General features: G+C 50.4%; 1 protein-coding gene across 1 annotated transcript in view; it reads left to right on the forward strand.

The window, feature by feature from the left end:
• Positions 1-12,452: 12,452 nt before the first annotated feature.
• The window catches only part of STK10 (serine/threonine kinase 10), a 44,576-nt gene continuing 41,755 nt past the window's right edge, over positions 12,453-15,273 (forward strand). Inside the window, exon 1 of the mRNA XM_077186450.1 lies at positions 12,453-12,694. Coding sequence (XP_077042565.1) covers positions 12,539-12,694 — 156 coding nt within the window. The 5' untranslated portion in view covers positions 12,453-12,538. The remainder of the gene's footprint in view (positions 12,695-15,273) is intronic.

Below are 15,273 nucleotides of genomic sequence, written 5' to 3' on the forward strand. Positions count from 1 at the left end.
TGGTCCTGGAACTGTCAGTGGTGTCCTGATCCATGAGGCTGGAGCAACAGAGAGCACTTTTATTTAAAAACCCAACTTGAGACGGAATCGATGTTTCCAGTTCGTATCAGCAGCACACACGGTTCCTGCAGGAAGGAGCCCGGTGCTCACAGGGATCCCCCGGGGTGTGCCCGGGCTCTGGTGAGGCACAGCCAGCCCTGGGCAGTGCAGCTGGGCTGGGCTGTGCTCTCTGGCAGCTCCTGGTGATGCTCAGACCCAGCATTTGTACATTCCAAGGTGGCGGCGCAGCCCCGTGCCGCTGCCCCAGGCAATAACAGCCCTGTCTGCTCTGTACTGTAACAATTCACTGCTCCAAGGCTGGCTCAGCCTCAGCTCCTGCCTCGTGGGCACTGAGGCTGTGCCTGCTGAGCTCCTCCTGTCCCTCAGACCCCTGTGCTGGGTGAGTGCTGCTCTGTGATCCATCCACACCTGGGCCAGGTCTCTGCAGTTCCTGCTGGGTGGGATGGGGTGCAGCTCCCCTCGGAGATGCTGAGGAGCAGCAGCACTCAGCTGCCAGCCCCTGGGGTGTCCCACAGCCCCTCCAGGACAGCCTGGTGGCCTCAGCAGCACAGGGCTGTGTCCCCAGCCCGTGCTGGCCCTGCAGAATGTACCGGGGGCCCTGCAGCAGGTGACAAATCCTCCTGTAGCCTCAGAGACCACATTGGGCTCGGGGGCTGCACTTTGTTCCTCCACTGGAGCTGCTCTGCACCCCTGCCTGTGCTGGAGATCAAGGCCCTGCTCTTTTAATCATCATTTTTCTGTTTGCTTGGGGTTTAAGCCATCATTGAAATCACTTCTTCCAAAGTCAAATGTGCTCTTAATATGGGAATAGCAGATTTTTTTTTTTTCCTGGTTTCTGTCTTCCCTCTGTGAATTAAGTGAAGCTGGAGGATTCCCTTGACAATTTTAAATTTCTACTCCTTCAGTAATTCCATAGAAATCAAATTTCTGGCACTCAGAAACTCCAAGGGAGTTCTTGCACCAGGGACATCCCAGCAAGTGGAAGCAGAATTTCATTGATGGCTGGGAAACAGAGCCATGTTTGCTTTGCATTTCCCACCCCACTCAACTACAGCTTGTTTTGGTCCTCATTTTGTATCAAACCTGAGGGTTCCTGACAGCTCCACTGGCCCCACTTGGTCCAGGATGCCTGAAATGCAGTGGCAGAGCTGTAGGAAGGAAAATGAGTTCCCTGTTCTCATAATCACCAAAGTGACTTGCTTTGCTTTTCTTTTTTCTTCTTTTCTTTTTTTTTTTTCCTTTATTTTTAAAGGTGAAAGTGAGCTGATCAATACTAACCTAGAACAAGTTTTCTATTGTGGAGTTTTTTTTAAAGCAGATTTGATTTACTGTACTTGAGGTTTTTTGCAGCCAAATCTTTTGCATTCCAGGGGAGGGGGAAATATTTGCTACATAAACAAGTCCAAAAATCTCTCTTGGGTTTTCTCTGGGCAAAGGATGGGCTCATGCCAGGAAGACACTACTTGTCTTATAAGGCATAATTTATATGTCTGGATAAATGCTCTTTATGGTGTCATTTCCCTGCAGTCCCTCCTGGAAAAGGGGGAAAATTCTGATGGATTAAGGAGGAGCAAACCTGGAGCTGTGAACACTAAAACACCACTTTTATTTAATTTTTGTAGGATCCTTTTTTTATTATGATTTTTTTCTATTTTCATTCAGGCAATTTGTCACCAGGTGCTGGTTTTGAGATGTTGGGGCTGGGATTGCTCCTTCTTTGCCCCCTGGGAGCTGGAAAAGGCTCAGTTTTGTGGAACTGTTCCACATGATCATGGTTTATATTAATTGCTTTTATGGCAGGGAGGAAAGGTGATGCTCTGAAGGCCCTGTTGTGAGTGGGTTCTGAGTAGAACAGAGATTTTGTTCATGAAAATTCTCTTTAACAGCCTCCCCCTCCTTAATCACATATCAAAACCTGAAATAATTGAATGGTGAAATGCTTTTAGAGGTGACAGTGAAGAGTTTGACCCTCTCTGTATAAAGTGGCAGCACTACTGAGCACACACCCTGCAGAAACACAATTTTACAGGATTTCTATTAGGAAAGAACTTTAAAATCTCAAAATATCTGTTAAAAATATCAGCAACAAGCTGTAAAGGCACATGGCTGACAGGGCCACGTATGGAACTGGAAATTGTGACACAACAGAGAACAGTTGTGTCTCAAATGATAGAGTTTGCCCTAAAAGTTGGGTTTTGGTGCAGATTCCAGTGCAGGGAGGAAGGCTGAGAGTGTGGGGTGAGTTCTGGGGCAGAGGGGGAAATTTATTTGAGTGTGGCTGAAGTGGCACTGATCAGAGACTGATCAGAGACTCTCCTGTGGGGCCTGGTGGCTGCTGGGGAGAGGATGGAGAACCCCAAGAGGGGATGGAGAACCCCAGGGGAGGATGGAGAGCCCCAGGAGGGGATGGAGAACCCCTGGAGGGGATGGAGAATCCCAGGGGAGGATGGAGAACCCCAGGAGGGGATGGAGAATCCCAGGGGAGGATGGGGAATCCCAGGGGAGGATGGAGAATCCCAGGAAGGGATGGAGAACCCCTGGAGGGGATGGAGAATCACAGGAGGGGATGGAGAACCCCAGGAGGGGATGGAGAATCCCAGGGGAGGATGGGGAATCCCAGGGGAGGATGGAGAATCCCAGGGGAGGATGGAGAATCCCAGGAGGGGATGGAGAATCACAGGAGAGGATGGGGAATCCCAGGAGGGGATGGAGAGCCCCAGGAAAGGATGGAGAGCCCCAGGAAGGGATGGAGAGCCCCAGGAAAGGATGGAGAGCCCCAGGATTGCAGCAGGAGGGTGCTGGCAGCGTGTCCTGGCTGGGTTTTGGCCCCTGGGGTGCTGTCCCCACCCTCAGGCCCTGGGGTGTAAATGCTGGGACAGAATTTTGACGCACACAACACAAGCGAGGAGGAATCAGTTTGGGACTTTTAAATTCCCCCTCTCAGCCCTCTGTGCCATTCCTGCTCAGCTCTGGCTGGGAGCTGATGCCAGGAGAAGCTTTTTTACCCTGTCAGTGACAGCTCTGTTTGACACAGCTCAGATTTTTCTACTCTTTCTTGTCACTTCTGCCCGAGCCAGGAGTAACAACCCAGTGAAAGTCACACTCCTGACGAGCTTGAAGGGCAGAGAGGCACAAAGCCCTGAGCCTGCCAGGGCCAGGGAGCCCCAAAAACGCCCCAGGTGTGCTGCAGGTCCACTTGGGGCACTGCAGAAGGATGCTCAGGGTCTTCTTCCCCACCCCAGTGACAGCTGCTCCTCCAGAGCCCCCCATTTGTGGTTTTGGGATCCCCCACACAGAACACAGCTTGGGATCCATTTTCTGAAAGCCTTTGCTTCTCTGGAGCTGGGGAGTAGTTTGGAAAATGAATTGGTGGTGTGATGAGTTCGGTTTTTAACAGACACCTTAGATTTGGGGTGTAACAACACCAAAAAAAAACCTCAGCCCAGGAGCAACCAAACCAACCCCAGCTTTTCTTTGCCTTCCACAGAAAGTTTGGGAAGGAAAGAGGGAATCTTTGGAGCAACTGTGCATAATGTTTGGTGAAGGTCAATGATAACTTGATAAAATATTGCTGTAGTGTGATGTGCTTCTGCATATATATCCATTGCTAGTAAATAATGTAAAATCTTTTTTTTTTTTTTTTTTTGGAAAGTATTAAAACTACAAAACTACTCTTTGTTACAATGGTGGGATGCTTTTAGCCATGGAGTTCTGGAAGCATTTTTGCTGTGTAGGTGTTGACAAAGTGAATGCTGAACGTTTCTCCATGTCTGTGATGCTTCAGAAATGGAAGGGGCATTTCTGGCTCCGGAGCTCTCTTTTCCAAACTTTTCCATGTTCCTGTACAGACATCTGAGACCCTGCACCTTATGCAGAGAATGTTTACATTCTAAAAAAAAAGGAATTTTTCTTTTTTTTTGGCTTTTTTCCCTGTGCTGCTCAGATCCTGTTACTTTGAAATGAAAGTAGTCTCTGTTAGAAAAAGGGGCTTTTTTTTTAATTTTTTAATTTTTTTTTTTTTTTTGCCTTTGCCCTTCCCTGTTATCAAATCCCTCCTGGATTGTGGCTGGAAGCTCTGGGACAGCTTGGACTTTTCTGGAGTGGGATTAGAGGTGCTTGAGAAAGGTGTTTTTTAAAAAACCCTGCCTTGGCTGTGGGGATGAGCTTTGTCCACGCTGGAAAGCAGCAAAGCCTGCTCCAAAGCCCTGGGTGTGTGGCTGCCTTGCAGATCCCCTGGGAAGCCTTGGGGTTGGAATTCCCAAATTCCCAGCATCCACATTTGCGTTTCCTCCCCCGATGATGAATGTCCTGCACTCGTGGTGGTTTGGATGCACAAATCTGCTCCAAGATTTCCCTTCCCAGGAGTTGTTTGGGATCGCTGTGGGTGCCTCTCCTCTCCCAAATTCCACCTGTGGGGATGGACTTGGAGCTCTCCTTCCCAAGGGGGGCCACTTCGCTGAGCCTACAGCAGGCAGGCAGCTGGAAAATGAAATATTTTAACCAAAAGGCTCCTTAAAGTGGACTTTGAGACTTTCACCCAACGTGTCTGCTGGATTCTCCATGGAAAATTTGTCCCGACCCTCGGAGCAGGGGGTCGGTCCAGGGGAACTCTGGATTTGTACATTTTCCACATGAAGACCACTCAGCCAGAGCCATGGGGCAAAGAGACAACTTCAGATCCTGACTCCTGCCTTAAAACCTCTCGTTCATCCCGAGCTCCAGAAAATCCTGCACCTCCTCGCCCCCAGGTCCCTTTTTTTTCTTTTTCCGTCAGGAAATCGGAATCTGCTCCAAAGGCTGGAGACAACTCAAGGCAATGGGAAACAAAAGGAATTGGAGCTGGTGGCTTTATGAAAACAACAAACTGGTCTTGGCTTAAAACCCCCTATTTGTGCCTCTCAAGTCCAGGGAATGTTTCAAAAGAGGTGGATTTGAGCAACGCCGGCCAGGACTGCGCCGGTGGCACTTGGTGACACTCGGCTCCCGTGTGCTCCGAGCAAGGGACTGGGCTCTGTGTCCTCTCTGCCTCATGGGAATGGCTTTCAAAGATGGCTGGTACCATCAAATTTGTACTTCTTGAATAAATACCTTCATTTTTATGGTAAGAGCCCTGCTGTGTGTCTGTGTGTGGCATTTGGGGTGGTGTCACCAGGACGAGGGGAGAGATGAGAATCTTGACTCCATGATTCAGGAGGCTGATTTATTTTAGGATAAATATTATATTAAAAGTAAATTATATACTAAAACTATACTAAAAGAATAGAAGAAAGGATTTCATCAGAAGGATAGCAAGGAATAGAAAGGAATGATAATGAAATCTTGTGAGCCAGCTGGGCTGTGATTGGCCATTAATTAAAAACAACCACATGAGCCCAATCCCAGATGCACCTGTTGCATTCCACAGCAGCAGATAACCATTGTTTGCATTTAATTTCTGAGCCCTCTCAGATTCTCAGGAGGAAAGATCCTAACCAAAGGATTTTTCATAAAATGTGTCCCTGACAGGGATTGGGGTTCCTGTTCCTTGGATCTGCTGCTGCTTTGGGATTGCCCCAGGACACACCAGGATTCCAGGGATGGGGCTCTTCCTTTCCCCTCTAACTTCCAGGAACACTTTTAGAATCAAATATTGGTGTCAAACAGGTTTTTGAATATTTTCCCCCTCACTGCTCAGGGAAGAATTCCAGAATTCCAATTTTATCCTGCCTTGGACACCAGGTAACTCCCAAAGTGCTTTATGGGCTTTGATCTGGTGCTTTATTAACACCTCACAGGTTCTCTCCAGGCTGATAAATTATTTCTTATCCTAGGCAAGATCTTTTACTGCTGAGAGCAAACCACCCTGAATTTCCAATGGAAATTTCCTGTATTTATAACAAATCAAAACAAAAATTTAAACGTTTTCCCCCTGCATTTAAAAAAAAAATAAGAATAATCCTGGCCATGCCATGCCTCTGTTCTTTTTCCTCCTGAAATTCCTTCAGTGGGGCTTTTGGCTGGGAGCTGCAATTCTCCAATGTCTCCATTACCTCTGGTACCCCTGAGGGACAGGTTTTAATGTGAATTTGGGCGTGTGACAATGTTTTACCTCGCAGACAAGGTGTGAAATCCGTGGAGAATGCAGAGCCTGGAGATGTGCCTGGCTCTGGGGACCAGCTCCTTGCTGAACAAAAATAATGGGTCTGGGTAATTGTCCTGTAATTACATTCCCTGGCACTTTGTCTTAATTCAGGTCAGCACTTTTGTAGTCTTGATTAACTGCCAGAGGTATCAGAGGAGTAGGAATCATTCTTTGTAGGCCAAAGCCAAATATTTCCATTTTTTAAATAAAATTCAAGAAATAAAGGTAATTTCACTGTAGAATTTGGGGTCTGAGTTACAAACAAACAAGGGTCTGATTTTCCTGGAAATTTTCCCTTTACAGATGTAAAAATACATAATTTTTATCCCTTTTATACGGGAGTTTGTACATATAGTGTCTTTAATTTATCAATATTGCTTTTTCTAAAAATACATAATTTTTATCCCTTTTATACGGGAGTTTGTACATATAGTGTCCTTAATTTATCAATATTGCTTTTTCTAAAAATACATAATTTTTATCCCTTTTATACGGGAGTTTGTACATATAGCGTCTTTAATTTATCAATATTGCTTTTTCTAATAGATATTCATAAAATACAATTTTCTTGTAAAGAAAATGTATAATTTTCTTTAATTATAAAGAAATTACATTTCTTACAATTACAATTTTCTTGTAAAGAAAATGTATAATTTTCTTTAATTTATCCACATTCCCTTAAAAAAGAGAATGAGGATAAATTAAAGAAAATTTAATTTAATTTACCCATAAAATTTAAATTAAAGAAAAATTAATTTAATTTACCCATATTCCCTTCTTGGAAAGAAAATTATAAATCATGCAGCCATTCTATAAAATCACAGGATGTTTTGGGTTGGAGGGGACCTTACAGAGCCTCTTGCTCCTGACTTTTCCCACAGGCAGGGACATTTTCCTCTGTTCCAGGCTGCTCCAAGCCCAGACTCACAGCAGTTGTGGGGTGGGAAGGCCCTTGGAGGTTGGAATTTTCAAATTTAATTATTCCCTCGTGCTGCAGCCATTTCTTCAGGGAAACTCCAGCATTTGCAGGGGGTTCTGTGGTGTCTTGAGCTGTGTGAGAGGTGATGGGGAATAAATCCATGGCGTGAGCAGCCGATATTCAGCAAAAAATACCAAACTGCCTCCTTTGCCTCCTCTCCACGTGGCTTTAATTAGGTGGGCTCGTTAATGAGGCGTTTCCTCAGCCTCCTGCAGGGGTTTGGGGCTCTGGAGCTGCCCCTGGGGTGACCCAGCCTTGGGGAGGGCCCAGTTTGCCCCAGTCCCACCAGTGGGAGCAGCAGGGGACAGAGGTGGCACCAGCATCAGCCCTGGGCAGGTGCAGCTGCAGCAGCCCCGGCTCCTCACACAGCCCAGGGAAACCAGCGAGCTGCTGGGCAGCACCTCTGGGGTTTATTCACTTTGTAATTGCTGTTTATTCACTTTGTAATGCTATTTATTCACTTTATAAATGGCTGCTGAGGCCATGGGGTCAGGCAGGTGAGGCTGTGTGGTTCCTGGGTGAAGGATTCTGGGAGGCTCTCCAGGTTTTTGGGTGTTTTGGGTGGGTGTTTTTTTTGGTTGGGTTTTGGGTTTTTTCTCTTTTTTTGGGTGGATTTTGTTTTGTTTGTTGTGGGTTTTTTTTGGGGGGTTTTGTTGTTTTTGCTGTTTTTTGGGAATTTTTTTTGTTGTTGTTTTTGCTTATGGTGATTTTTTGTTTGTTTCAGTTTTTGTTTGGTTTTTAGTTTTGGGGGTTCTTTTTGTTTGGTTTTTTTTGTGTTTGGTTTTATTTTTTTGTTTTGTTTTTACTGGGTTTTTTGGGGTTTTTTTTGTTTGTTTGTTTGTTTGTTTTGGTTTTTTTGTGGTTGTTTTGGGATTTTTTTTTGGTGCTTTTTGTCCAAGCAGGTGACTGCAAACATTTCAGATTCCCTGCAGCTCAGCTGTTAATTTTGTAGAGGAGGCAGACCCCACCCCACAAGGTAGCCCTGCCCAGCAGGAGCTATTCCAAAGACCCCATATCCAAAGACCCCAAATCCTCTCATCCCCCTCCCCACAAGAGTTTCCTGACCGACTCAGGAGGAATCAGTTCCAGCTGATTGCCTGGGGCTCATCCCAAACATTCCCAGCTCCCAGAGCCCCTCCCTGGCTGCTGCTCTGCCCCTGGGGATGAGCTGCAGATGTTGGGGTGATGCACAACATCTGGACTGGGCAGTGCTGGGAGGAGCCTTTGAACCAGGCAGCACCGACAGGAATTTGTGATTTTTGTGTTTTCTCATTTTAGGAAATGCTGGGAGGGCTCAGAACTGCCCAGAGCATGGGGAGGGGTTTGGTCCCTGCCAGGGCTGAGCTTCAACCACCTCAGCAAATAACTGCACTCTGCTGGGCAAAGAGGATGATAATCTTGTTATTAATTGTATTTTTATTAAAAGCAGCGACCCAGGGAGCTGGCAGCAGAAAGGAGGAGCAGTGAGGTGATCTCCCCCTGTTCCCCGTGCCCTGCAGCAGGTGGAGATGCTCTGCTCAGGACACACCATAACCCTGATTTCCTGCCTGGGAGGAGCGCGTGGAACACCGAGCACTGCTCACATCCAGACAGCAAATGGCACCTCCTGCTTCCCCAGGCTCAGGAAATGCCAGAATCCTGCTGCTTCCTGCCATGGAGCCTCAGCTGCTGCTGCTGCTGCTGGCTTTGGGAGGTGCTGGGAGAGCCACTGACACCAGCCAGGCTCCAAAGCTGCTGCCAGGGACTCGTGGGGTGCTTTGGGCTGGAAAGGACCTCAAAGCTCATCTCCAAGCTCATCTCCCTCCATCTCCTGCCATGGCAGGGACACCGTGCACTGTCCCAGGCTGCTCCCGCCTGGCCTTGGGCACTGCCAGGGATCCAGGGGCAGCCACAGCTTCCAGGGCCTCCCTGCCCTCACAGGGGAGAATTTCTTCTCAATATCCCCTCTAAATCTCCTTTCTGGCCATGGGAAGCCATTCCCAGTATCCTGTCCCTCCATCCCTTGTAAATCCTCTCTCCATCTTTGCTGCAGCTCCCTCAGGAAGGTCACAGCTGTGTCACCCCAAAGCTCCTCCTGTGCAGTGAACAGCCCCAGCTGTGCCAGCCTTTCCTCTGCTCACCCTGCAACTCTCCTTTCACAGCTCCTTTCCCATCCCTCCCATCCATGGCTGGCTTTTCCCCCTCCTCCCCAAATCCCACAGGGGACACCCCAAATGTTGAGCCTGGGCCAGGCTCGGGCTCCAGAGCAGAGCTGCAGCTCATGCCCAGCACCAAAGCTGAGCTTTAGGGGTAATCCTGGCTTTACCACCCCCCTCCCTCCCTCCCCACAGCATTCCAGCCCAGGAGGATCTGATCCTTACTCAGGTTGGTCCCGTCCTGGGGAATGCAATAAAAGCTCCCCTGAGCAGAGCAGGGAGCTCTCAGGCATCTCCTGCACAAAGCTGAGAGCAATAATTAGCAGGATTTATTTCATTTGAAATGCCCACTGCTCCCAGCCAGGCTGCACAGGCAATTAACACCCTGGAACAGACACGAGATGCTGCTCAGAATTCATGGACAGTATTAATGAGATGATTTATGAGTGTGATTCCTGCCCAGAGAAAATGTGCAGGTGCTCATTGCTGTCTGCCTGTCCTCTCTTCCTGTCTTCTTCTCCCACCCCACCACTGGAGGAAAAAAATACTTTTCCAACCAACCAGAAACACTTGAAAAAACCCCACATTTTTCTTTTGAAGATGTCACTTTTAACAATTCTTTTCAGCCCTCTTTAATCTCCTCCAGGGCAGCACAGAGGAAGAGCCCAACCAGCTCCAGAATTTCAGTCAAACTCCCCCAAGTGTGAACACAGAGGACAAAAACTGCCCATGCTTAAAAAAAAATAAAAAAAATCTGCAGCTTGGGCTGATTCTGCCACCCTTAAATCTCTGCCAGTGGGAGACACCTGTGGGAAGAGGGATCATTTGGGCTGGAACACCAAAACCACCTTGGAAATATCTTCAGATATATTGGAGAACTGCAGCATGAGGTGGGGAAGCGCTGAACCAGTGGGTGAGGGGTTGCAAAAAGCCTCGTGTGGAGGACTTTGGGCAAGAAACCAAACAAATGCTTCTCAAGGTGGAGCATGGCTGGGTTTGGGAAAGGATTCCTTGTGCAGTACTCAGGAATGAGCTCAGAAATGCCCTCTTGCTCCGTGCCCCTGGCATCTGGCACAGCTGGAAGGATTCCTGCAGTGCTGGCTGGGGCTTTTTGTGGATTTTTATGTGGATTTTGTGCTCCCCGTGCCAGGACCTGGTCATGGTGTTTGGACAGCCTGGCCTGGGGGCTTCCCACGCTGCAGGGACCCAGGGGACAGGGATGGCATCAGCGCAGTCGGGGCTGGAGCTCTGCGTGTCTCACACAGGGGAGGGGACAAGGAGCATCCCCAGGCAGAGCTGGAGTGGGTCTGGGCGGCTCTGCCAGCTCCCCTGAGCCACACAGCCCTCGGGAGCACCCAGGCCACTGTCACCTCCCAGAGCTGTGCCCGAAAGCTTTCCGGGGAATTGCCGAGCCCCCAATTAACCAAGCTGCTGGCTAATTAATATTACAGAGCGCTGCTGTTGTCGGAACAGCTGAAGTGCGATGTTTGTAGTGTCACTGATGCCTGGTTTTAAATCCCAGGTGATGCAGAGTCCTGTGTGTCCCTTCCCAAAACATCACACAGAGCATTTGAGGGTTTTAATGCCAATCTCGTTTTTTTAGGAGCATTTTTTCTTGAAGGGCAGAGAGGCACAAACACCTGAGCCTGCCAAGGCCAGGGAGCCCCAAAAAAGCCCCAGGTGTGATTGTGGCTGGAAGCTGTGGGACAGCTTGGACTTTTCTTGAAGGTGATTCTTTCAATGAGCATCTGGGAGCTGGAAATGCTCTGCCAGGTTTTTGGGTTTTGGGTTTTTTTTTTTAACAGCAAGGACAGGGAAAGATGACAATGAGCCCAAGGTTTTAGGGAATGATGTGTCAGGGAACTCATCGCTAAAATCAGATGATCTGAACGAGGGAGCCCGCGCTGAGTTTTGCTGGAATTATCCTTCAGGATGGAGCGTGGAACCCCCCCTGTCCCTGTGCCCCGGGCTGCGCGCTGGGACCCGGATTTGGGGCAAAACCCGCGCGGTTCGGGTCCGTGCGGGGCAGCGCGAAGGCTCCGGCTGCACCGCCGGGGGGGGCCCCTAGATGTCCCCATTCCAACGGGGTTCCAGCCGGTTTGTGTCCCATTCCATTCGGGATTCCAGCCGGTTTGTGTCCCCATTCCATTCGGGATTCCAGCCGGTTTATGTCCCCATTCCATTCGGGATTCCAGCCGGCTCTCCAGAGCGAGATGTCCCCATTCCAACGGGATTCCAGCCGGTTTGTGTCCCATTCCATTCGGGATTCCAGAGGGTTTGAGCCGCCTCCATGGGGAGGATGCGATGTCCCAGCGGACACCGCCTGGTCCCATCGCCGAGGCAGCCGCGGTGCGGGGTCCCCGCAATTCCCGGAGGCTGGAATCGCCTGGGTCCGGCTGTTTTCCCGGGGCAGGGGGGGCAGGATCGCGGCTCTGCTGCCAGGGCACGGCGGGGTTCGGGTTTCCCGGGCGGGGTCGGGCACAGCCCCGGGGGTCATCGCTCCTTCCCGGCCCAGGTTTGCTTCCTTCGGCTCGGGATTGTGATCCCCCGGTTCCTCCGCGGAGGGGCCGAACCGAGCCGGGCTGGGCCATGGCCCGATGCACCGGGACGGGCAGAACGGGGCCGGGCCGTACCCGGGCTGAACCGAGCCAAGACGACTGGGCAGAGCCTACCCGGGCTGAACCGTGCCGGTCAGAGCGGACCTTGACCCGGCTGGGCAGTGCCGGGCCAGGGCAGAGCCGCGCCCAGGCTGAACCGTGCCCGGGATGAGCCGTGACAGTCTGGGCGGGCAGTGCCCTGTCTGTGCCATACCCGAACCGTGCCCTGTCTGTGCCGTACCCAGACCGAGCCGGGACGTGCGGTGCCGTGCCCGGATCGTGCCCTGTCTGTGCCGTGCCATACCCGGGCCGAGCCGGGCCGTGCCCTGTCTGTACCATACCCGGGCCGAGCCGGGCCGTGCGGGGCGGTGCCGTTCCCGAACCATGCCCTGTCTGTACCGTGCCATACCCGGGCCGAGCCGGGCCGTGCGGGGCGGTGCCGGCCGGGCGGGCGGAGGGCTCGGGCGGCCAATGGCTCCGTCCCGGGCAGCCCAGCCCAGCCCAGCAGGTGGAGCGGCTCCGGCTCCATGTGCGCGGCTGGAGGCGGCCCCGGTGCCGGTCCCGCCTCGCCGCTCCCCGGGCGCGCAGCGAGCGGCTCCGTCCTGCCGGGGCGGCGGCTCCGCAGCTGCCGGGGCCGCACTCCGGGATGGCTTTCGCCAATTTCCGCCGCATCCTGCGCCTCTCCGCCTTCGAGAAGCGCCGCTCCAAGGAATACGAGCACGTCCGCCGCGACCTGGACCCCGGCGAGGTGTGGGAGGTGGTGGGCGAGCTGGGAGATGGAGCCTTCGGCAAAGTTTACAAGGTGGGTGCTCCGAGGGCTCCGGGAGCAGCCGCGGCGCCGCCGCCCGGGCTCGGAGCGGCTCCGGCACAGTGGGACCGGCTCCGCATCCCGTTAGCCGGGATGGGCCGGACGGGCTCGGCTGAGCCGCGCTGGGATCGCAGCGCTCCGGGGAGGGGAACGGAGCCAGAAAAGCTTCCTGCTTTTTTTATTTCTTGCCTTTTTTTACTTTTTTTAATTTTTTTTTTGGGGGGGGGGAGGTTTTTTGTTGGATTTTTTTTTTTTTGTTGTTATTGTTTTTGTTTTGGTTTTTTTTCTTGTTTGCTTGTTTTTTTGGTTTTTTGTTTTGTTTTGTTGTTGTTGGTTTTGTTTGGTTTGGTTTTTTGGGTTTTTTTTTTTTGTCGCCCCGTTTTCAGAGCGATGCTTGTGTGCGCAGACCCCGGCGCTCCCTTTGCCCAGCCCGCCGCCGGTGCAATGAATGGAGCGAGCGAGGTTTCTTGGAAGTCGGCGCTTCCAGGGCTGCCTCCAAGCGTTCCGAGTCCCCGGGGCTGACAGGGGATTTGTATCCCCGCCGTTGCTGCCGGCAGGAAAAACTTGGGAGGGCCAAGAGGAGCTGGCTCCGTGCTGTGAATGTTTAACCTCGGGCTTTAGGGACGGGGGTTTAAAGGACCAAAGATCCCCCGGACTTTGCTCTCCAGAGCAGCCGCTGCCCCCGCTCGGGGCTGCCCCGTGTCCAGCCGGGGATGAGCCCGGGGTGCAGGAGCAGCCCTGGCAGGATCCCGGACACACCTGTGTGACAGCAGCCCTGGCAATGGGGCGGGAATGGCCTCTGGGGCTTGGTGGCCTCGTTCGATCGCCTGAGAAGGTTTTGCCTCTGAAAAAATGATAAATAAACAGGGCAGGAAGGGAGGCAGGTGACCGCGGGTCAGGGCACGGCGGTTTGGTGTTTATTTCTCATCTCTATCGTGGTGTTTGACAGAAACTCCAAAAAACTGAGTGCTAAATACCCATTGAGTGAAACTTTTTAGTGAAGGGTCCTATCTTCTAAAAAACCACAATTCCTAAAAATTATATTTAAGTCCCTTCTCCATTTATCCTTCTGAAAGCAGCATCAGTAGAAGTTCTGTTGCCATTCTGCTCTGTGAGGTGCATTGGAGGCACATTTGTGTGTAGCAACACTCACTCCTGCATGATTCTGTGCTTTTATTTGCTCAAGTTTCTCAAACAGTGACAGGAACCAGGTAAACAGTGTAAAATAACTTCAGTGGCCTCTGAGAGAAAGGAAAACTTAAATAATTATTTAAATGCTTTCTATTTTAAACATGTATAATGTACCCAAAGTAGGTGACTTAGAGAATAAAGCTACTTCAGAGGTGGCTGGTTTGGTTTTTTTGTCTGTTGTTGTATCTGAATGCCTCAGTTATTAACCCCAGCCTCACAAGAAAAGCATTGTCAGAGTAACTTTTTTACTGTGGGTAAAGAATGTCAGCCTGTCAGGCAATAACAGCTCACCTCCAGCTCCTTTCATCCCCATTCTGACACAAATGAGAATGAAAATATCCCGGTGGACACCGTGTGTTTACAGCCAGAAGTTGTAAACCTTCTGGAATATTCAGGCGAATTTTTGCTTTCGTGGAGTTTTAACCCTGTAAGGCAGGGTGAGGTTTAACATCGTGCCAGAAATCAAAGGGTTACTTTATTGTATTTAGCAGCATTTCACTTCTCCATTGCTTTGATCTCTTCTCCACCTGTTCTCCATTCCATCTGGCAAAAGGTCATGGCTGGATTTTGAATTCTCATCCAGGAGTTTCTTTGTTCATTTAAGAACCCCAAATTATTTGGGGGTGCTGTGCTATAAACCTTATTTTAGGTTCATAAATCCTTATTTTATAATGATTAACAATCCTTATTAATCCTTATTTTAGGATTAATAACCAGAGACACATTTTCCCTTCACCTAAAGGTTTTTTTTTTCGTCGTCTCCTTTTGCTTTTTTATATCCGGGGTGGGGATGAGTGTAAGGTGGGATGTGAAAGAAGGGGTTTGCCCTCTTGTGCTGCTCAGCTGCCAAAAAATCAGATGAATAACCCAGCAAAAATTCCAGAAAAACCCAGCAAAAATTGCAGAATAACCCAGCAAAAACCCAGCAGCTGAATAACCCCCCTGTGCTCCGGGAGAGCGGAGGCACCCAAAATTCAGTGAACAGCTTGAATCATTCTCTTGACCCTAAAATCAGTTTCATTTTCTCCCTAAAGGCACTGCCTGGAGCAAGGCTGAGGCTCTGCAGGGCCCTGAGGTTCTCAGGATGTTGGAGTGAATTCCTGCCCATTTTCCCCTCCTTTTCCACGCCCGGAAGCGTGGGGAGGGGACGGAATCCTGAGCCTGCATCCTGCCCCGTGTGCCATCTGTTGTGTCCCCTTGGAAAGGTCTGAGCAGGGCTTTGTTCTCTGGGCACTCAGACCTGGCAGAAACTGAGGTGTGGAGAGATGGAAACACGGGCTGGCTTCAGGAGGATTTGGTTTTATGAGGTTGGGAGGGAGGAGGGCTCGGGGATTTGGGGTATTCCTGCCCTGTGAATCCTGTCTGGAGCTCAGACAAAGCTG

The sequence above is a fragment of the Agelaius phoeniceus genome, chromosome 15 (assembly GCF_051311805.1).
Source record: "Agelaius phoeniceus isolate bAgePho1 chromosome 15, bAgePho1.hap1, whole genome shotgun sequence".
Classification (NCBI taxonomy): domain Eukaryota; kingdom Metazoa; phylum Chordata; class Aves; order Passeriformes; family Icteridae; genus Agelaius; species Agelaius phoeniceus.